Raw genomic sequence first — 23,501 nt, forward strand, 5'->3', positions numbered from 1 at the left:
TTATACCAGATTCCAACCAACCTGCCAAACAAGTGGCATCCTTAAATCACTCATCCACCTAACACCTAACTTCTCCATCCACCTAGCATCCTTCCAGAGCACTCATCCTAACTGATACTGGACGTACACTGTAGATAGCACAGTTGCTGTTGCACCTTTAAACCATAGAACTTGTGCATTTGGGCAGGCAAAACAAGGTAAGGGAATATACAATGAATGGTGGGACTCTGGAAAGAACTGAGTTTCAGAGGGTACATGGTGCAAATGTTCATTGGTCCCTTAAGGTAGCAGTCTAGGTAGGTAAAGTGGTTAAGAAAGCACATGGGACACTTGCCTTTATTAGCCGAGGCATAGCGTTTGACAGCAGGAATGTGATGCTGGAACTGCATAAAATATTAGTTATGCCACAGCTGAAGTACTGTGTGCAGCTCTGGAATCCACATTATAGGAAGAATCTGATTGCGCTGGAGAGCGTGCAGAAATGATTGACCAGGATATTGCCTCGGCTGAAAAGTTTTACTTATGACGAGAGATTGGAGAGACTGGGGTTGTTTTCCTTGAATCAGAGGTGAATGCGGGGGACAAGATTTAGATGTATAAAATTATGAGGGGCTCAGACAGGGTGGAAAGAAAGGAACATTTCCCCTTGGTGGAGGGATCAGTGACTGGGGCATAAATTTAAGGTAAGGGAAGGAGGGTTAAAAGGGTTGTGAGGAATTTTGTTTTCACCCAGAGGGTGGTCGGAATAAGGGTGTGGAGGCAGAAGCTTTAACATTTGAAAAGTATTTAGATATATACCTATGATGCTAAGGCATACATGGTTATGAGCTAAGTGCTGGAAAATGGAATTAGAATAGTTAGGTGATTGCTTTTGACTGGTGGATTTGATGTGCTGAGCATCCTTTTCTGTGCCATAGACCTCCATGAGAAGACAGCAGACTTGCTGTTGACATAGGGAGTGCAGTTTCCACTCTGATCCTCTCCACTGCTGGCTACAGTCTTACCTGGATTGGTCTCCAGTGTTTCCTAACAGAAGGCTCCTGACCACAAAATTCCAGGGTTGAACTGACCAAAGCTGTGTATTTTTAGTCAAAACAAGCTAAATGTAGTTTTCCCACCACTGACCTACCAAATTCAATACTTAATAAGGGTAGAACCTGAAACATTCCAGGACTCAGGCATCCAGTCTCTTAAATAGAGACTGTCCCCAATTAGTAAGGAAATCCTTTGTAGATGGATTTAGTCTAGTGAATTCATTTTCCTTCAGCTAATAAAGACAGTGTAGAGATAGTCACCAGTATTATACAGGGGCTCAGGTTTGTTTATCCAAAACAAGGAAATGTCAAACATTTATGCATGAATTCTCATGACCGAGGATGCTGTAACAAATGGTTGTGTGTCCCTGGGCACGTTCACATTTGTTTGATGTTTCTCTTTTACAGGCAGTGTTCACGGACCTCGAGATTCTTGCTGCAATTTTTGCAGCTGCAATCCATGATGTGGATCATCCTGGTGTCTCCAATCAATTTTTAATTAACACCAGTAAGTATACAAGTACAAGAAATGTGATGGATGAGCACTAATTTTGTAACTAATTTAAATATCCCATTGTTTATTTTGCATTCATTTTAAATTTTATGCATTTTCTAACTGTTTTTCAAAATGATTCAGTAACAGCAATCCTGCTGGTGAGCCACACGTTTCTAGATTAAAATCCCACTCCAGGACTTGAGCACAAAAATCAAGGCTGAGAGAGACTCAGTACTGAAGGAGCGCTACACAGTGCGTCCTGTATGCATTGTATATCAGCACCTTGTGGAGAGAAGTGAATTAGAGCATGGAAAATAATTACGTTTTGTTCCATTTATCATGTACTGTATGTTCACAAATTCTGTGAAGTCAAAAAAAAATCACTTGTATAACAACAAATGGAATTCATTCTTACGGAGAACTGCCACTTGTTATTTATACCAGTGTAGAAATTTGGGACAGCGCTTTGGATCAGAAAGGCATTTCTTAAATTTCTTTATCCAGAAAATGTAAATAGTCAATGGGCTACATTTCAGTAGAAGCTCAGCTTTGTCAAGTTGACATTAAGCGCACGCAAGCCTTCATTTTGAATAATGGAGGGCTGTTTGTTTCTTCTGTCCTTAACTCTCGATCGGTGAATCTAATTTCTGCATCACTGTTGCTGCCCGCTTGACATCAGCTGTTTTAGCACAGAACAAATAATAAACATGGGGCTTCCTTTGTCTCTGTTGCCAAGTTATTATTGAAATATCATACTGACTTTTGAGAAAGCAAACTTTTATTTTGAAAGCATATCCTATTTTCCAGTTACATAGAGCAATGCTGGTCTTGGCCTTGCTCAGTTGTTTGAAAGATTTTAACTTTAAATATCACTACGTTGCTACATTGTATGAATAGCTATCATATATAGCTTATCATATAAGGTCTTGCTACATTTATAATTTTTTGAACAATCTTTGAAATATGTCATATTTGTAGCAATGTAGATGGGAAATCTTTGAACTTCTAGTTTGGACTTGACAACTTGCCCTCGAACTAATGAGGAAAGTAAAAGACATGGAATGAGCAAAGTTCATTGAGTTATATCACAAACTGTGCATAATCTTTCCATCATGGTTACCATTACAACATATTCTTTTAAATAGAGCATCACTGTATATAGAATTGTATGTTTTTGTTTAATGTGATTAAAAGTATAAGAAAAAGATAAAGTTGGGAAAATTATGAAACTCATTAACCTCCAGAACATTGTTGATTTCTGAAAGATCTTTAATTGGAATTATTTATGTGCCATGCCTACATGGATTTTGCAGTAATTGTGTTTGTGCATTATTGTTTCTGTATTCTAATTTCTCTGTTTTAACACCTGCTGGATGCAATGACTCATCTTGTGTAGGTGGATTGAGCAATTAAAATGAGAATCCCAAGTTAGAACTAAGTGGGCTCAATTTATAAAGGAATCTGTGAAGTTTAATCTTTATAGTTAAATTGTTTGCTTTAATCCAGTACTAAATAAGAATCATTCAAGCAGTATTTTTAATAAATAACATTTTCTTTCATCCCTGGTAAATTACACACAAATGCAAGGGAATTTCAACCCCCACATCGCTTGCCAAACCATTACCATCACCCTTATGATGCTGATATTAAAAGTCGGTCAGAATATTGAGTACAGGAGTTGGGAGGTCATGTTGCAGCTGTACAGGACATTGATTAGGCCACTTTTGGAATATTGCGTGCAATTCTTGTTTCTTTCCTATTGGAAGGATGTTGTGAAACTTGGAAGGGCTCACAAAAGATTTACAAGCATGTTGCCAGGGTTGGAGGATTTGAGCTATAGGGAGTGGTTGAATAAGCTGGGGCTGTTTTTCCTGGAGCGTCAGAGGCTGTGAGGTGAGCTTATAGAGGTTTATAAAATCATGAGGGGCATGGATAGGATAAATAGACAAAGTCTCTTCCCTGGGGTGAAGGAGTCCAGAACTAGAGGGCATAGGGTTAGGATGTTCAACTTCCTGCATTCTAGTGAAAACAAACCCAGTCTATCCAACCTTTTCTTAGCTAAAAACACCCTATACAAGGCAACATCTTGGAAACCCTTCTCTCTGCCCTCTCCAAACAATGCACATTCTTCGGGTAGTGTGGTGACCACAACTGTATGCCATATTCCACAGGGAGAGTTGAGTTTAGTTTCTTACCAAAGCTTTGAAGTGAGTGCTTAGAGTCTTCAAGTGAGAAAAAACTTTTGAAGATCTCAATTGGAATACCATTTTGGGGACTGCCTATGATTTTGCTTTTCATTAGTTTGACTGCTTTTTGCAGCTCCCCTATCAATGGTGGTTCACCTATGGATTCTATTTCAGGATACTAGGAATAGCCTGGAGAGAAACAGCAGTCATGTGAATTTATGCTGGGGGTGTTTTAAAATATTCTTTCCAGCATTATCAAATGATAATTTTATGATTAACAAGAGAAAGGCGATTTTCTTCCATTGAACTTGGTCTAAATTAGACCTAATTGCCTTCAAATAAAACTGTGCATGTCCAGAGGTCAGCATATTGTTGGAACCCTCAGGTTTTCGCTTCTTCCCACATCTCCTTTACCTTCAATCATTGTCTTCAGGCTGTCAGCCTTGAGCTATTGAAATGCTGCCGCCTTTATTTGCCGCCTTGAGTTGTTACACCAGGCAATGAAGGCTGCTAATTTATGTTCAAAAAGGCCACATATTTCAGCATTGACTTTTTTTTCAAAGAAGTCTTTCTATCAACGATATTGAACCTAATTGTCTGGATGCAAGTGTCTAGTACAGCTAATTTAATCTGATCCCACGTTTCTGGAATTAAGTTTGTGTCAACATTTTCTAGATTGGCTGTGAGCTTCACTAGACACTTGTTTCTTTGGTCATGCTCCTTTGGGCTGAGACAGTGATCTGTACTCTTTCTTTGACTTTTGGGGTGTTGCAATTTCTTGGTGTTGGTTGGATGTTTATCAACATTCAAATATGTCGGCAGGAAAATGCCATTTGTTTTACTCACCTTGGTTTTCCCAATAGTTTGACACAGGAACGTGAGTTATGGCTGACTCCTCTATTAAAGTTGGTCAGAGGATGATTTTTTAATCATCTTTTGGAATGCAGTGAATACCTCATAAAGGTCAAAGTAGACCTTTTCCTTAACATGGTTGTCAGTTGAACGTAGCACACAAGCACTGAAGGTGGCTGTATATTGGCTATGTCTAAGCTGTTGGTAAAGTTCATGTGTCTTTAGTTGAGGATTTCTGGTATGGTGAGCCATGCACCTGAACTGAAATGCTGAATAAAGTGATCACTCCCATGGTTCTGGTAATGTTGCTTTATAGCTGGGGCTATAGAAGCCTTTACAATGATATTGATTTCTGCTTTTTCCTCTGACTCCATTGAGAAGAACCACTCGTAAATACAGTAGCTGGGGGAGGGGCAGCATTGTATCTGCGTCACTCCATCAGTAATGTAACATGCCAGTACACTCTATTGATCCTTTCAAAAAAATGTTACCCTAGTTCACATCAGATCAACAACAGATGGGGCTTTTCAACTTCTTTTCATCATGTACACTTATTTTTCTTTTACTTGTTATTTCAGATTCTGAGTTAGCACTGATGTACAATGATGAGTCTGTGTTAGAAAATCACCATCTGGCTGTGGGTTTTAAACTTCTGCAGGAAGATTCCTGTGACATCTTTCAAAATCTTACCAAGAAACAACGGCAGATGCTGAGAAAGATGGTTATTGAGATGGTAAGCAAACTGGTCCTGGATTAGGCCTGGAAACATGACCTATGAAAACATCTTTGTGGTTGTTTGAGAAAATATAAGACTTGTTCAAATGTTCATTGTTTTTCTCCCCTGTCTAGGTGTTGGCCACTGACATGTCAAAGCACATGACATTATTAGCAGACCTCAAGACCATGGTGGAAACAAAAAAAGTGACCAGTTCGGGAGTCTTACTACTTGATAATTACACAGATAGAATACAGGTCTGTACCATGATACATAGCAGTCAGGATGCCTGTTCTGTAAAGAATATCACAGGGTAGTAGTCATGGGCGATTTCAACTTCCCAAATATTGATTGGAAGCTCTTTAGATCAAGTAGATTGGACGGGGCGGTGTTTGTGCAGTGCAGTGTGTCCAGGAAGCTTTTCTAACTCCGTTGGCAGATTGTTCGACCAGAGGGGAGGCCATATTGGATTTGGTACATGGTAAACAATCGGGACAAGTGATGGGCTTGTTAGTGGGTGAGCATTTTGGTGATGGTGACCACAATTCTGTGACTTTCACCTTGGTTATGGAGAGAGATAGGTGCGTGCAACAGGGCATGTTTTACAATTGGAGGAAAGGTAAATATGATGCTGCAAGACAGGATCTGAGGAGCGTAAATTGAGAGCACAGGCTGTCAGGGAAGGATGTTGTTGAAATGTGGAACTTTTTCAAGGAACAGATACGACATGTCCTTGATATGTATGTACCTATCAGACAGGAAAGAGATGGTTGTGTGAGGGAACCTTGGTTGAGGAAACAAGGTTCAGACAGAGCGTTGGAGGGATATAGGATAGCCAGGAGGGAGCTGAAGAAAGGGATTAGGAGAGCTAAGAGAGGGCATGAAAAATCTTTGGCTGGCAGGATCAAGGATAACCCCAAGGCCTTTGATGCGTATGTGAGAAACATGAGAATGACGAAAACGAGGGTAGGTCCGATCAAGGACAATAGTGGGAGACTGTGTATTGAGTCGGAAGAGATAGGAGAGGTCTTGAATGAGTACTTTTCTTCAGTATTTACAAATGAGAGGGACCGTATTGTTGAAGAGGAGGGTATGAAACGGACTGGTAAGCTAGAGGAGATACTTGTTAGGAAGAAAGATGTGTTGGGCATTTTGAAAAACTTGAGGATAGACAAATCCCCTGGGCCTGATGGGATATATCCTAAGATTATGTGGGAAGTAAGAGAGGAAATTGCAGAACCGTTGGCAATGATCTTTTCGTCTTCACTGTCAATGGGGGTGGTGCCAGGGGACTGGAGAGTGGCGAATGTTGTGCCCCTGTTCAAAAAAGGGAATAGGGATAACCCCGGGAATTACAGGCCAGTTAGTCTTACTTCGGTGGTAGGAAAGGGTACTGAGGGATAGGATTTATGAGTATCTGGAAAGACACTGCTTGATTAGGGACAGCCAGCACGGATTTGTGAGGGGTAAGTCTTATTGAATTCTTTGAGGAGGTGACCAAGCATGTGGATGAGGGTAGAGCAGTGGATGTAGCGTACATGGATTTTAGTAAGGCATTTGATAAGGTTCCCCATGGTAGGCTTATGCGGAAAGTCAGGAGGCATGGGATAGTGGGAAGTTTGGCCAGTTGGAGAGAGAACTGGCTAACCGGTCGAAGTCAGAGAGTGGTGGTACATGGTAAATATTCAGCCTGGAGCCCAGTTACAAGTGGAGTTCCGCAGGGATCAGTTCTGGGTCCTCTGCTGTTTGTAATTTTTATTAATGACTTGGAAGAGGGAGTCGAAGGGTGGGTCAGTAAATTTGCAGACGATACGAAGATTGGAGTTGTGGATAGTGAGGAGGGCTGTTGTTGGCTGCAAAGGGACTTAGATATGATGCAGAGCTGGGCTGAGGAGTGGCAGATGGAGTTCAACCCTGTCAAGTGTAAGGTTGTCCATTTTGGAAGGACAAATAAGAATGCGGAATACAGGGTTAACGGTATGGTTCTTAGTAAGGTGGAGGAGCAGAGGGTTCTTTGGGTCTATGTTCATAGATCTTTGAAAGTTGCCACTCAGGTGGGTAGAGCTTGTAAGAAGGCCTATGGTGTATTAGTGTTCATTAGCAGAGGGATTAAATTCAAGAGTCATGAAGTGATGTTGCAGATGTACAGGACCTTGGTTAGGCCACATTTGGAGTACTGTGTGCAGTTCTGGTCGCCTCACTTTAGGAACGATGTGGAAGCTTTGGAGAGGGTGCAGAGGTGATTTACCAGGATGTTGCCTGGAATGGAGAATAGGTCGTACGAGGATAGATTGAGAGTGCTAGGCCTTTTCTCATTGGAACGGCGAAGGATGAGGGGTGACGTGATAGAGGTTTATAAGATGATCAGGGGAATAGATAGAGTAGACAGTCAGAGACTTTTTCCCTGGGTACAACAGAGTGTTACAAGGGGACATAAATTTAAGGTGAAGGGTGGAAGGTATAAGGAGGGATGTCAGGGGTAGGTTCTTTACCCAGAGAGTGGTGGGGGCATGGAATCCGTTGCCTGTGGGAGTGGCAGAGTCAGAATCATTGGTGACCTTTAAGTGACAATTGGATAGGTGCTTAATCTAGGACAAATGTTCGGCACAACATCGTGGGCTGAAGGGCCTGTTCTGTGCTGTATTGTTCTATGTTCTATGTGGACAGGCTCACATCCCCTGTAAGCCAGCAACGTCGTTTGGCTGCTCGGAAGTGATGCATGTGAACATACAAATCACAAGCAAAAATAGGCCATTCAGCTCCATCATTTTACAAGATCTAAGCTGATCTGATTGTGACCTCAACTCCACTCTCCTGCCTACTCTCAGTATCCTTTTGACAACCTTGTTAATCAAGGATCAATCTCTGCCTTAAAAATATTCAACGATCTTGCCTCCACCAGTCTTTGAGAAATAAGTTCTACAGACTCATGACCCTCTCGGGAAAAAGAGAAATTCTCTTCATCTCTATTTTGAAGGGGGGTCACTTCCCCCCATTTCAGGTTTCTGCCACATGGGGAAACATCCTTTTAGCATCTACCATATTAATTCCCTCAGAATTTTGCATTTTTCAGTAAGATCCCCTCTTACTCTTCTGAGCTCTAATGGGTACAGGCCAACCCTGTCTCATTATCCCTCATAATACCTTTGGTAGTGTGGGCCTTTTCTCAATTAAATTAAGTCCTTTCTCAAATAAGGCAACCAGAACTATAAACAGCACAGTAGATATGGTCTGACCAACCTTCTGTGCTACTTTGCCAAAATATTTCTACTTTTATAGACCAAATGCTTTTCAATTGCTGTACCGGAACATTAAGCTCAGTCATCTTCCATGCTTCATGCAATTTGGACTACACTACCCAGTGTCAGTCATGGCATGGCATGGATCAACACATATGAAACAAGATAAAGCACTAGCTACTCACTCCAAAATCTAACAAGTACAGTTCACTTACTGCATGCCTCTTACAGGTTTCATGGAAACAAACCTGTCCAGCTGTGGTATGACACACCTCTGAAGTAGCTAAGCCTTCAACCTAGACCTCTGGGTTCAAATGTTAGTTATTACTGCACCACAAGAGCCCTTAGCAAAGTCAGCATAGTCTCAGTGGATCATTGGGTTATTTTCTCATCAGAGAGAAACAGCTGGTGGTCACTTAACCTAACGGTCACAATGCTTTGTGTGAGGGGCAAAATGAGAAGGAAAGTCCTTCATGGCAACCTCAACTAGTGCAGGAATTGAAGCTGCTCTATTTCTAATGCAAATCAGTCATCCAGCCAACTGAGCTAACTAACACTTGTTGCACATCTGTTTTATGCACTTGAGAATCAGAAGGCAAATATTCCTTACTCATGGAGAACAAAATTGGCAAGTGGCATTTCATTCTGGTGAGCAGACCTTTTAAAGAGTATGCAAAGGAACTTTGCTTGCTATTGGGAAATTTGTGTTGAGAGTGTGTTGTTGGGAAAGCACAGAGGTCAGGCAGCATCCAAGTAGCAGGAGAATCAATGTTCCGGGCATAAGCCCTTCAGGAATTAGGCTTGTGGGCTGGAGCTGAGAAATACATGGGGGTGGGGGGTGGGCTTTGGGGGAAGGTAGCTGAGAAAGTGTTAGGTGGATGAAGGTGAAGGAGAAGTGATGGACAGGTCTGGAGGGCGGTGCTGATTTAGAGGCTTGGGACTGGGATAATATGGAGGGGGGAAATGAGGAAGCTGTTGAAATCCAAATTTTATCCCGTGTGGTTGCAGGGTCCCGAGGCAGAATATGTGGCATTCTTCCTCCAGGTGTCAGGTGGTAATGGTTTTGCGGTGGAGGAGGTCCAGGATCTGCATGTCCTTGACAGAGTGGAAGGGGGAATTGAAGTGATTCTTCTTGCGGATTGATTCAGAGAACATCCCTGGGACATCTGCACCCACCAACCTCACTGTGTCCCATGGCTGAACACTTCAACTCCCCATCCCACTCCGTCAAGGACATGCAGGTCCTGGGCCGCTCCATCGTCAAACTGTTACCACCCGACACCTGGAGGAGGAACACCTCATATTCTGCCATGGGATCCTGCAACCACACGGGATACTCTTTTCCCCTTCCCCCCCCCCATATTATCCCAGTCCCAAGCCTCCAAATCAGCACCGCCCTCCAGACATATCTGTCACTCCCCCCGACCTACCACCTTCGCCCTCACCTTCATCCACTTATCGCTTTCTCAGCAGCCTCCCCCCAGTCCCACCCCCTCCTATTTATCTCTCAGCCCTGGCTAACAAGCCTCATTCCTGATGAAGGGCTTATGCCCAAAATGCCGATTCTCCTGCTCCTCAATTGCTGTCTGACTTGCTGTGCTTTCCCAGCAACACACTCTCGACTCTGATCTCCAGCATCTACAGTCTCCATTTTCTCCACCCTGTTGGGAAATTTGATCCATCTTTAAAGTTCCAAGGACTTCATTGTGAAAGTTCCTCTCCAAGATTCTGATTTTTGGTCTGTTGTGCCATTAGGTTCCTCCTCTAGTTTGATTTCTGCTCCCAGGAACAGAACAAATTCCACCCATTTTATTGTACTATGCACATGACTGATTACATTTACATAAATGAACTGTCCTACTTTTCCATGAGCATCCCAACATTTGGAACCAGTGGTGTAAAATTCACCATCCAACAAAAGAAGTTGATTTGTTCCTCTTGAAGGAAACCATAACATAACCTCCTCTGGCATTTCGCTAGGTCAGTCTTTAAATTCTGGAGCTTTAAGCAGTTGGAAGATAAACTTTTTCGTCAGTTGTGATGGAAATTTCCATTTTTATATGGTCTGCCTCTGAAATGGAAATTGAAACCAGAATAACAGGAAAGTGAAAAGTATAATGCTTTTTGTAATTTCTGGTTTCTGTCCAACTAGAGTCAGATGGCATTGTCTTGGATAATAGGGGAGAGAGAACGGTTGAGAAATTTTCAAGGATGAACAAGGGAGGAGAGCACTGTTGGTAATGGCTAATCATAGTTTTGGGGCAAAAATGGGGCTGATCCCTGTCGGGCAGGTGAGGGACGGGAGTCTGGCTCCTGTCGGAGTATGTGGGTGGACTCACTGTGAGGGGTTTGGGTTAGGGTAATCACCATCTGTGAGTGGTTCACACTAAACAAAGTGCCATTTGTGGGATAATGAACAATTGTTGGCCTTGGGGCATTTAAACTTTACAGAATAAAGCATCTACTGCCTTAAAAAAAATGTAGTTTGAATTCCCTTGACTACTGTGTATTAGGAGGAGCAGTTGGATTCAGGTACATACCATGTTTCTATACGTGCCTGGAATGGATGTGTGAAATGTAGAGCTCACCTTGGTGAGTGCTGTTCCTCACAAGATTCAGGTCTTTATCTCTCCCCTTTTACCCCACACTAAACATGATGTGGTTTAAATCGGAATGTGCTGACAGTAGTTCAGGAATTTTCTGTGTCATATTTGGAAGCCTAAGAAGCCAACATGTTCCCTAATTTCTCTGCTCATGCCTGGGTGAGTCAATGCTAGGAGTATCTTTCAGACACAAAGGAACATCCCAATGATTTGGGACAAAATCAAAATTTTAGGTTTGCTGCTCTCATTGACATGATAGCTAAATAGTCTAGGGAAGTCTGCCTAGATTGAGGGTGTCATTTTGAGGTAGGTCTGTGATATTTTGTTTTGGAAGAGTCTAACTAATCTTCCAAATTATTGGTTCCAGGTTCTTCGCAATATGGTGCACTGTGCTGACCTGAGCAATCCCACAAAATCCCTAGAGCTGTATAGGCAATGGACAGATCGAATTATGGATGAATTCTTTCACCAGGGAGACAAAGAACGGGAACGAGGCATGGAAATCAGTCCAATGTGTGACAAACATACAGCCATAGTTGAAAAATCCCAGGTAGATGATAACTACTGTATTTTTCCAGTAAAAAGTTCATATATTTTGTGGACAGTTTTATCATGAGCATAACCTCTTTTGTTTTTGTACTATATGGCACTGTTTATAAAGCAAAGGGATCCCTTTCCTATTTTAACCTATCATTTTCATAGATTTGTGTGCATCAATCCCCAGGTCTGTGTGTAACTGCATCCTTTATTTATTATTTTATTATTTAAATTGCCTGTTCACTCTTTTGCAAAATGCATCACTTCACATTTCTCCTCTTTGCATTTCATGTTTTATATTTCTGCCAATTTCATGTGTCTTTCATCCTGTAGTTTGCTATAATCTAGCATAATCTAATTTGCGACATTTGAGAAGTTTGATGTTATGCCCTGTGTACATATGTCCAAGTCATTAATATGAATCAGAAAGAACAGGGGTCCATGTTGATCCTTTGGCCCATTTGGTGCACATTTCCCTTTAGGCTGATGAATAACTGTCCAACACTAGCCTCTGTATTCTGTTATATAGTGAGGAACTGGGTTAGGTTTACTAATTTATAAAAAAAGATGTAGCTGTCTTTTATCTCCAGCATTTGTTCTTAACTTAACTTAATATTTTATCATCTGTCCATTAGGTTGTAAACTGTACTTCAAGATCCTTTGCTCATTCTCACAAAGAATACTTTTGTTTGACAACATTCTGCTAGTCGATTCTTGCTGAACCAATAAGCTAGTCTTTTCCCTTTAATACTTATGGATCTGTATTCCACTGTTTTAAATGCAATTCATTTAATTACGTTGAAATATTTGCTGCATTTTGGTTATACATTATTAAAAAAATCTGTAGTTATACTCTAATTCTGTTCTTTGGAATATTTATACATTGTTTCTTGAGACGATATGGAATTAATTTTAATTTAATTACATACTGATATTTTTGCCTAGGTTGGATTCATTGACTACATTGCACATCCTTTGTGGGAAACATGGGCTGACCTTGTTCACCCTGATGCTCAGGATATATTAGACACATTGGAGGACAACAGGAATTGGTATCAGAGCATGATTCCCCAGAGCCCATCCCCTTCCCCAGATGAACAAGAAAAAGAAGGTCAGTATTCCACTGAAAAATTCCAGTTTGAGCTCACGCTGGAAGAAGATGAAGATTCAGAAGGGACTGAGAAAGAGGAAATGAGTCAGGGAGAAGAGGACAGTAGTTGCCAGAGTTGTGAAACAAAGATATTTGTTGCACTGGAGCCAGAAAGCCAGGAGATTGAGGTGGAAGAGACACAAGCAGATCCCCTAACTGAAGACACCTCACCTGTTGATACGTAACTATTTTACAAAAGTGGACATTTAGTTATTGTCACGTGCACAAATAATCTCTAGGGGAAAAACCTATGATGTTGGTTTTAAACCCAAGGTTTTGCAATTGAAAGCTTACCATTCTGGTTCAGTTGATCAATTAACCTTGACGGCAAGATTGGAGGACCAAAGATAGATGAAACATTTGAAAGTACTGTATTGAAGTATTGGCTTAATTGCAAGCCATGCTTATTTGAAGCTGGTGGACAAAAACCGTCTAAAATTTAATTGGGGATGAGCATGCACATGGATGACACAAAACTGAGAGATTTCATACTGCAAGACACTGAAACTGTATGACAGTCTCAATAATACAAACTAGCTTTTTATGTAGGAAACTGTTCTTTGTTCAGTAAATTATGTCTTAGGACTGTGTGCCTTTTGAAAAATGTTTTTGTCCTTCCAAAAGTGTTTTATTTATTTGAACACAATTTACTAAAATCCTAACAAAGCTTTTCTACACATAAAGAACAGTACATGAACAAATCCATTTATAATTCTTTTGAAAGTTAAGAGAAATTAAAACAAAGTCTTCCGGTTCCCTTCATAGTATGGCAATATATGCTTTTGAAAATTTATTCTTTGGTGCATCTTTGCTTTGAAAGTAAAAATGGACTAACTGTCCATAGCCTATTTTAAAAAAAAGTCCCAAAAAGATTTTCAACCATATGAACATTTTTCGTTTTATACCTAGCTTTTTAAAAGAAAATGGTATTTTGGGAGATTTTGAGTACCTACTTATTACAGACTGCCACAGTCCTGCTTATAGGTGGAAAGACACATTAACATTGGGTTAGATTATATTTTTATTATTAAGCAATGTGAAAACAAATTTCAGTCCCAAATCATTACACGTTCAGTTGTTGAAAGTATACAGGTGATAAATTGACTGCGTTCAGTAGGTTTGAACGTGGCATCTCACTTCTACAATATGAGTTTAAATCTAACTCAGACTTATGTTGAAAGTTTCCCCTTTGCTGGTTCCAAAGTTATACAAATTTAGCACAATCTCAACCGTGCCATTGAAAATTATCTTCATATCCAGTGCTTTGCATTTAAGTTGGCAAATTCACACTGTAAAGTGACCTTAATGGCTGCTTTGGGAAGTGAAAAGATTTTCAAGATCACATAGGTGAAAAATACCTGTCATCCATAATGAATAATAATAAAAATTGACTTGTTCATCATACTTAACTTTTAAACTAGTGCAGTTAGGGTTGTCCTTCTGAGGGAGTGGTTGAGGCTTGCTATTGACACAAAGTCAAGGATATTTTCCTGTTTTACACCAGATTTAGTGAAAATACTCGATGCCTGAAATAGGGTAGTGTTACATTTCTGTGAATTGAAATCTCTATTTGACAAACAAAAAAGTGAAAAAGTACTAGAGATGAAATACTGACTCTGCCTTCTATATCAATGACATTCGAATGGCATTCAATTACTGAGATACTAGTTTGCATTATTTTTATCTCTTCTTAATTATCTACTGGAAACATTCAGCAATGGCATTTAAGTGTTGCCATGACAATCTCCAGCTTTGCACAATGGATAAATCATTGTGAGCTGGAACTTTCCCTGTGTAAAGACATTGGTGTTCATAAACAATTTTATAATTTCAGTGTAACCTCTCAACTATTGGATTCCAGCTTAATGATTGGCATAAAATGTCTTAATTCATTCAGAAGAGGGTTTCTTGTTTTTCTAAATCATGAATGCATGCTGGAAAATTCATCATTAATAATACTGATTAACTGTAGGTATTAATAAAGAGAAACAAATTATTCTTGTAATTTTGGTCTAAGTATCACAATCGATGCTGATCATTATCATGTGGACGGGGAAATATGGAGATTGTCATTTTCTTTCCACTCTTCAAAATGAAATTCACAGGATGAGAATAGTCTATGGCTTTTTGGTTGTGTATATTTTTATGACTGTACTTTTGAAACAGACTGATATGAATGAACACAGTGGTAGGCATCGTTAATAAAAACAGAAATTGCTGGATGTGCTCAGCAGTTCTGACAGCATCTTTGGAGAGAGAAGCAGAGCTAATAGATGAAAATACTGATGAAAAGTCATCAACCTGAATTGGTAACTCTGTCTCTTCACAGATGCTGCCAGACTTACCAAGTATCTCCAACATTTTCTGTTTTATTCAGGTCCCCAGCATGCCCAGTCTTTTACTTCTGTAACCATTAATGTTAGACATAATCGTTAGTATCCACTTCAAAAGGAATCATTTCTCTGAATAGTCGCATAATTCAAGGCCATGAGTTGGCTTGCCAGTATTTCACTGAAACTCCTTGTTCCTCTAACAACTAGCGCCACTGCCCATTGTTTCTATTTGTTGTTATCATCTAAGAAAGTAATGTATAGGTGCCAGCTACAGTTTTAGAACATGAAACATGGCCACAAGAGTTTATTTGGGAGACACTAGTAAACATTTAAGTATATCATGTAAGGCTATGAGGCTATTTACTTGATTGCACCTATCTTTTTAATTTATGCTTAAATTCAGTTTATGTTATCAGTGTGCCATCCTTTGTACAACACTGCTAATTACATTCTTAGAGCATGTCCATTTCTATTTAGAGCCATGTATTTATATCATGTACATATTGTAATGTTTATTGTAAATTATTAATTTATGCATTAACATTGCCGGTAAAGTGGTGGTGTTACTGTGTAGGAAATTCAAGGTGAGAGTATTCATCATCTTGCCATTGTTTTTTTAATTATTGTGTAATATAGTATAACCTGAACAGTCGTGATAAAGAGACATATGGAACCCAGAAATTAAAAATATTTGTGTCAAGTTTTTTTTTCAGTTATCTAAACTAGTCCACCACAGGTTACAATCTAAAATTATTTAATGTGCAACTGTGAAGCAATGTCTGGGATAACTGTTAGGAACTTAAAGCTGCAAAACAATAAAATAATTCCTGTCTGATGTCAGTATCTTGTAAACTGCATATAAGCTTTTGGTCCAAATTGTGTTAAAAACGGTTTAGCAGATTGGAACGTCTGCATGAGCAATGGGTTTATATGTCTGTTAAACATTGCAATGTTTCGGGTGGCAATTTCCTTAATGTTTTCTCAGTCTCACACAATGTATGGTATAGTATTGTATATTGTGTTCAGAAACCTTTTAAGAAATTTTTATATGAAGTGATTAAACAAAAGCATGGATATATTTTATGTTCCTTCAATTTTATTGAATTTTGAAAGTTATTAAATAGCACCATTGGTGTTTTTGCACCCCATAAGTCCAGTGCGATGGATTTTCATTATTTTTCCAAATACTAAGGCTTTTTAACATTTTTTTCCAACCTTCTCCTGTTATAATGTTATTGCCTTGTGTGGAGGGTTGTGATTCAATGAGAATTTACATCACTCTAATGGCACATACAAGTAGTCATTGTTCATGTGGAACCTGCACAGTAAGTGTTGGCTATGGATATATCATAGCTAATTCCAAACCTGATTTCCACAGTCACATTATAGCATGTGTCACTGGGAAGTGATCAGGAGCAGGAAAGCTGGCCAATTTTGACCACACTTTAACCCAAGATGTTATTAATGACAATCAAGCAGAGACTAAAAGCTGAAACTTGTAGTTGTTGCCAGGGCCTTGGTTCGATGCAATGGATTTATCAACTTAACTGGTGGGAAAGCCAATTCACAATTCAGGAATAGTCATCCTTGTTTGTTTTCCCCTACAGTTACCTGTTCCTGAAGCTGACATAACATGAAGACAAAACAAAATTCTGTGATTTGAGGGGCTGCTGTGCTAGATTCAAAGAGACACTAATGCAAAATTTGCAAGCCCAGATGGGTAGGGGAAAGGAAAGTGTAATCTTGCCTGTGAGCAGTAACATACTTCTGGTAATACCAACTGATATAATAGTTAAAAATATGCCTTAGTCTCAGGATAGTCCACATGTTAGGCCATTCAATAGGATCATGACTGAAGCCACATTCCTCACGTTACTTCCCTGCAACTTTCCTGTAACCCTTGATTCCTCTACTGATCAAGAATCTATCTCTGCCTTAAATTTGCACAAGAGCCCCATGGTTCTCTGTGGCAAGGAGTTTTAAAGACTCTTGAGAATAAATGCCTCCTCATTTCAGTCTTAAATTAGTGTCCCTTTATTCTGAGGTAATGCAGTCTGGTCTTGGACTGTCCCATTAGGGGAAACATCCATGTTATAGAGTCATAGAGATGTACAGCATGGAAACCAACCCTTCAGTCCAACTCATTTGTGCTGACCAGATATCTCAACGCAATCTAGCCCCATCCACCAGAACGTGGGCCATATCGCTCTAAACCCTTCCTACTCATATACCCACCCAGATGCCTTTTAAATGTTGCAATTGTACTAGCCTCCACTACTTCCTCTGGCAGCCCATTCCATACATGTACCACCCTCTGCATGAAAAAGTTGCCCCTTAGACCTGTTTTATATCTTTTCCCCTCTCGCCCTAAGCCTATGTCCTCTAGTTCTGGACTCTACCCCAACCCCCCTCATGATTTTATAAATCTGTATAAGGTCCACCCCACATCCACTTACACACCAGGGAAAACAGCCCCAGCCAATTCAGCCTCTCCCTATAGCTCAAATCCTCCAACCCTGGCAACATCCTTGTAAATCTTTTCACAACCCTTTCAAGTTTTAGAACATCCTTCTGATAGGAATGAGACAAGAATTGCACGCAATGTTCCAAAAGTGGTCTAACCAATGTCCTGTATAGCCACGACATGACCTCCCAACTCCTGTACTCAATACTCTGACCAGTAAAGGAAAGCATAACAAACGCCTTCTTCACTATCCTATCTATCTGTTACTCTACTTTCAAGGAGCTATGAACCTGCACTCCCAGGTCTCTTTGTTCAGCAACACTCCCTTGTTGATTTATAATAATGCATAAAAGTGCAGAATGAGAAATGGCTGCTTGCCATATTTTACCTCTTCCTCCAGTATTACTTTCTTTATTATTTCACAAGAAGTGGACATCAGTGCCTAGGCCAGAATTTATCTCTCCCTAATTGTCCTTGAGATGGTGGTAGTGAGCCAGTTCATGTTGTGTATGTGTACACACACTTGTTTGGGAGCTCCAGAAATTTGCCCCTGCAACAATGGAGCGACATAATTCCAAGTCAGGATCGTTTGGAACATGGATTTGAAAGTGATAGTGTTTCAATGTGCCTACTACCCTTATCCTTCCAAATGGTCAAAGTTGCAAGTTTGGAAAGTGCTGACAAAAGGCGCTTTGGTGAGCTGCTGAAGTGTGCCTTTTATGTGGTAGAAACATCACTCTCCCTATGAATCAGAGAAGAAGTGAATATTAAAAGTGGAGTTTTTTAATTCATTCATAGAATGAGGCAATCGCTGGCTAAGCCAGCATTTATTACCTGTCCCAAATTGCCTAGAGGACAAGGGTGTGATCTGGAGTCACATCTAGGCCAACCGATAAGAATGGCAGTTTTCTTCCCTAAAGGGTGTTAGTGAACCAGATGGGTTTTTACATCAAACGACAATGGATTTATGATCGTCAGTAGGCTCTTAATTTTAGGTTTTTTAATTGAATTCAAATTCGAACATCTGCACTGGGATTCAAACCCATGTCTCCAGAGCATTACCTGGGTCTCTGCTGCTCGTTGGATGCTGCCTGAACTGCTGTGTTCTTCCAGCACCACTAATCCAGTCTCTGGATAAATAGTCCAGTGATAATACCACTAGGCAGTCACCTCCCCTCTCATGCCAATCAAGATATAGCCCAATTTGCATTCTTAAATGGTACCAAACATAATCTCAGGAAAGCGTCAACGTAACTTATTCTTAACAATGAGAATTTAAGTTTTACATTACTAACATTTACACATTATTCAATACTGTGTGTTGGTTCCCACGCACCTTTCCCACAGTCCCAGCAGCCCAGGAAACCACTGTGTGTCATTGAGCATTTGATCCTCTTTGTCTACGTTCATCCCAATAAATTTTAGTTCTGTTAGAAACCAGGCACTTTTCCAGCATCCTTTTACAGGAGGTTATTGACACAGCATTAACTGCTTTTGCTGGACATTTGGTTCACATATAAACAACCTAGGGGAGCTAAATTTCTACAAATGAGCTCTGTGTATGGAATACTGAGATAGCAGAAGAGTTTTGAGAGGGGAAATAAAGATCCATAAAAAGGAATGTTGTAATATATCAGAAATAAAAGTGAGTAAAACATGATCAATTCTGTAGGAAAACAGTAAATGCCACATAATTTGCACACTTCTCTGAATAGGATATGATCTCTGTTTTACTGAAAAAAGCCAGATATTATCCTCTGACTTTGTACAATCTAGCAGTTCTAGTTCAGATTCGGAGGTTAGTCATTCATTCTTTTAAACTTCAATGAGACACAAGGCCTTGATAGCAACCCTCAGATCTCCATTCTAATTCTAGCCTCTTGTGCATCCCTGATTTTAATCACTGTACCGTTGCTGGCCATGTCTTCAGCTGCCTGCAGCTTAAGTGTTTGTTGAGGCCTCTGGAATTGTGAAATACTCACTCAATTGACTGTCGGTTCTTAAAGAACTTATTGGCAGGAGAACCCATGCGTTATCTCACCTTTGGGGGTGGTGTGTTGGTCACATCCTAACACACACGCCTCCCAGTTAGGAAGTAAATACTGAAAATCTTAAGATTATGTTATTTGATAAGTGTTTTGGAGTAGTATTTTATTTGAAAACGATCATGAAAAACTTGTTTTATGAATATACCGTTCTATCAAGAAGGGTATGATACAAGGAGATTGGAGTTATGCTTCAGCTGTAAAACGCTCTGGTTGGATCATATCTGCAGAATAAATCTACTAAACTGTTTTCTCTTCTGATTGCTGTAATTTCTGTTATTAATATACAAGCACACCAAAGTCTTTCTGCCAACATTTCCAGTCTTCCACGACACAAAAATATTCTGATATTTTACTTTTTCTACCAAAGTAGACAATTTCAAATTCAACACTTTGTTTCATCTGGTATGTTGTTACTCACTTCATGGACGAAGTTAGAAAGCCACAAAAGAATAAGTTCCATTTTTACTTCTTTTTCATGACATGTTGGGAACTCAACGGTTGAACATTCCACTGCTGAAAGGACTCACTGCAGTATCGATTGATGCCTGACCTTTTACAGAGTGAAACAGGATATCACAGCAGGGGGCTGGCAGACTCCCAGAGAACAGAATCTGGATTAGTGGTGCTGGAAGAGCACAGCAGTTCAAGCAGCATCCAAATAGCTTCGAAATCGACGTTTTGGGCAAAAGCCCTTCATCAGGAATAAAGGCAGTCAGCCTGAAGCGTGGAGAGATAAACTAGAGGAAGGTGGGGGTGGGGAGAAAGCAGCATAGAGTACAATAGGTGATAGGTCAAGGAGGAGAGGGTGGAGTGGATAGGTGGAAAAGAAGATAGGCAGGTAGGACAAGTCCGGGCAAGTCATGGGGACAGTGCTGAGCTGGAAGTTTAGAACTAGGGTGAGGTGGGGGAAGGGGAAATGAGGAAACTGTTGAAGTCTACATTGATGCCCTGGGGTTGAAGTGTTCCGAGGCGGAAGATGAGGCGTTCTTCCTCCAGGCGTCTGGTGGTGAGGGAGCGGCGGTGAAGGAGGCCCAGGACCTCCATGTCCTCGACAGAGTGGGAGGGGGAGTTGAAATGTTGGGCCACGGGGCGGTTTGGTTGATTGGTGTGGATGTCCCGGAGATGTTCCCTAAAGCGCTCTGCTAGGAGGCGCCCAGTCTCCTCAATGTAGAGGAGACCGCATCGGGAGCAACGGATACAATAAATGATATTAGTGGATGTGGAAGGCTCCTTTAGGGCCTTGGATAGAGGTGAGGGAGGAGGTGTGGGCGCAGGTTTTACAGTTCCTGCGGTGGCATGGGAAAGTGCCAGGATTGGAGGGTGGGTTGTTTGGGGGCGTGGACCTGACCAGGTAGTCACGGAGGGAACGGTCTTTACGGAAGGCGGAAAGGGGTGGGGAGGGAAATATATCCCTGGTAGTGGGGTCTGTTTGGAGGTGGCTGAAATGTCGGCGGATGATTTGGTTTATGCGAAGGTTTGTAGGGTGGAAGGTGAGCACCAGGGGCATTCTGTCCTTGTTGCGGTTGGAGGGGTGGGGTCTGAGGGCGGAGGTGCGGGATGTGGACAAGATGCGTTGGAGGGCATCTTTAACCACGTGGGAAGGGAATTTGTGGTCTCTAAAGAAGGAGGCCATCTGGTGTGTTCTGTGGTGGAACTGGTCCTCCTAGGAACAGATCCGGCGGAGGCGGAGGAATTGGGAATACAGGATGGCATTTTTGCAAGAGGTAGGGTGGGAAGAGGTGTAATCCAGATAGCTGTGGGAGTCGGTGGGTTTGTAAAAAATGTCAGTGTCAAGTCGGTCATCATTAATGGAGATGGAGAGGTCCAGGAAGGGGAGGGAGGTGTCAGAGATGGCCCAGGTAAATTTAAGGTCAGGGTGGAATGTGTTGGTGAAGTTGATGAATTGCTCAACCTCCTCACGGGAGCACGAGATGGCGCCAATGCAGTCATCAATGTAGCGGAGGAAGAGGTGGGGAGTGGTGCCGGTGTAATTACGGAAGATCAACTGCTCTATGTAGCCAACAAAGAGACAGGCATAGCTGGGGCCCATACGTGTGCCCATGGCTACCCCTTTGGTTTGGAGGAAGTGGGAGGATTCAAAGGAGAAATTATTAAAGGTGAGGATCAGTTCAGCCAAACGAATGAGAGTGTCGGTGGAAGGGTACTGTTGGGGACGTCTGGAGAGGAAAAAACGGAGGGCTTGGAGGCCCTGGTCATGGCGGATGGAGGTGTAGAGGGATTGGATATCCATGGTGAAGATGAGGCGTTGGGGGCCAGGGAAATGGAAGTCTTGGAGGAGGTGGAGGGCGTGGGTGGTGTCTTGAACGTTTGTGGGGAGTTCCTGGACTAGGGGGGATAGGACAGTGTCGAGGTAGGTAGAGATGAGCTCAGTGGGGCAGGAACATGCTGAGACAATGGGTCGGCCAGGGTGGTCAGGCTTGTGGATCTTGGGAAGGTTAAAGATGCCCTCCAACGCATCTCGTCCACATCCCGCACCTCTGCCCTCAGACCCCACCCCTCCAACCGCAACAAGGACAGAACACCCCTGGTGCTCACCTTCCACCCTACAAATCTTCGCATAAACCAAATCATCCGCCGACATTTCCGAAACCTCCAAACAGACCCCACTACCAGGGATATATTTCCATCCCCACCCCTTTCCGCCTTCCGCAAAGACCATTCCCTCCGTGACTACCTGGTCAGGTCCACGCCCCCAAACAACCCACCCTCCAATCCTGGCACTTTCCCATGCCACCGCAGGAACTGTAAAACCTGCGCCCACACCTCCTCCCTCACCTCTATCCAAGGCCCTAAAGGAGCCTTCCACATCCATCAAAGTTTTACTTGCACATCCACTAATATCATTTATTGTATCCGTTGCTCCCGATGCGGTCTCCTCTACATTGGGGAGACTGGGCGCCTCCTAGCAGAGTGCTTTAGGGAACATCTCCGGGACACCTGCACCAATCAACCAAACCGCCCCGTGGCCCAACATTTCAACTCCCCCTCCCACTCTGCTGAGGACATGGAGGTCCTGGGCCTCCTTCACCGCCGCTCCCTCACCACCAGACGCCTGGAGGAAGAACGCCTCATCTTCCGCCTCGGAACACTTCAACCCCAGGGCATCAATGTAGACTTCAACAGTTTCCTCATTTCCCCTTCCCCCACCTCACCCTAGTTCTAAACTTCCAGCTCAGCACTGTCCCCATGACTTGCCCGGACTTGTCCTACCTGCCTATCTTCTTTTCCACCTATCCACTCCACCCTCTCCTCCTTGACCTATCACCTATTGTACTCTATGCTGCTTTCTCCCCACCCCCACCTTCCTCTAGTTTATCTCTCCACGCTTCAGGCTGACTGCCTTTATTCCTGATGAAGGGCTTTTGCCCGAAACGTCGATTTCGAAGCTATTTGGATGCTGCCTGAACTGCTGTGCTCTTCCAGCACCACTAATCCAGAATCTGGTTTCCAGCATCTGCAGTCATTGTTTTTACCTCCCAGAGAACAGAATCCTCTGGAGTCATACATGTGGGTTTTACTTGCAGCATCAGGCAAAAGTGTTTGTCCTCCCTGGACAAGACTGTTTGCCTTGGCCATAACCTTATTAACTGCCTCATGTTCCAATTTTCATGCTTCCCCTACCTGTTAACATGGGCATTTGAATCCAACAATGAGAACAAAGCAAAGTCCTTCTGTCTAAATCTCTATCCATCAACATATGATTATGAAGAATACAATAGCCAGTCCCCGTAAACCATTCACTAGTTATCATAGGAAATTGGCAATCATCGAGCATTGATTAAGACAGGTAATTTTACAATGTAACGGCAATTGACCATATGAC

General features: G+C 41.8%; 1 protein-coding gene across 6 annotated transcripts in view; it reads left to right on the forward strand.

The window, feature by feature from the left end:
• pde4ba (phosphodiesterase 4B, cAMP-specific a) overlaps positions 1-16,223 on the forward strand; it is a 629,295-nt gene extending 613,072 nt beyond the window's left edge. For all 6 annotated transcript variants that reach the window (XM_072574073.1, XM_072574074.1, XM_072574075.1 and 3 more), the window contains 5 exons: positions 1,443-1,542; positions 5,147-5,301; positions 5,418-5,540; positions 11,493-11,675; positions 12,608-16,223. In XM_072574073.1, the coding sequence (XP_072430174.1) occupies positions 1,443-1,542; positions 5,147-5,301; positions 5,418-5,540; positions 11,493-11,675; positions 12,608-12,997 (951 nt within the window). In that variant the 3' untranslated portion in view covers positions 12,998-16,223. The remainder of the gene's footprint in view (positions 1-1,442; positions 1,543-5,146; positions 5,302-5,417; positions 5,541-11,492; positions 11,676-12,607) is intronic.
• The last annotated feature ends 7,278 nt before the right edge of the window (positions 16,224-23,501 follow it).

Source organism: Chiloscyllium punctatum, chromosome 7, assembly GCF_047496795.1.
Source record: "Chiloscyllium punctatum isolate Juve2018m chromosome 7, sChiPun1.3, whole genome shotgun sequence".
NCBI classification, from domain to species: Eukaryota; Metazoa; Chordata; class Chondrichthyes; order Orectolobiformes; family Hemiscylliidae; genus Chiloscyllium; species Chiloscyllium punctatum.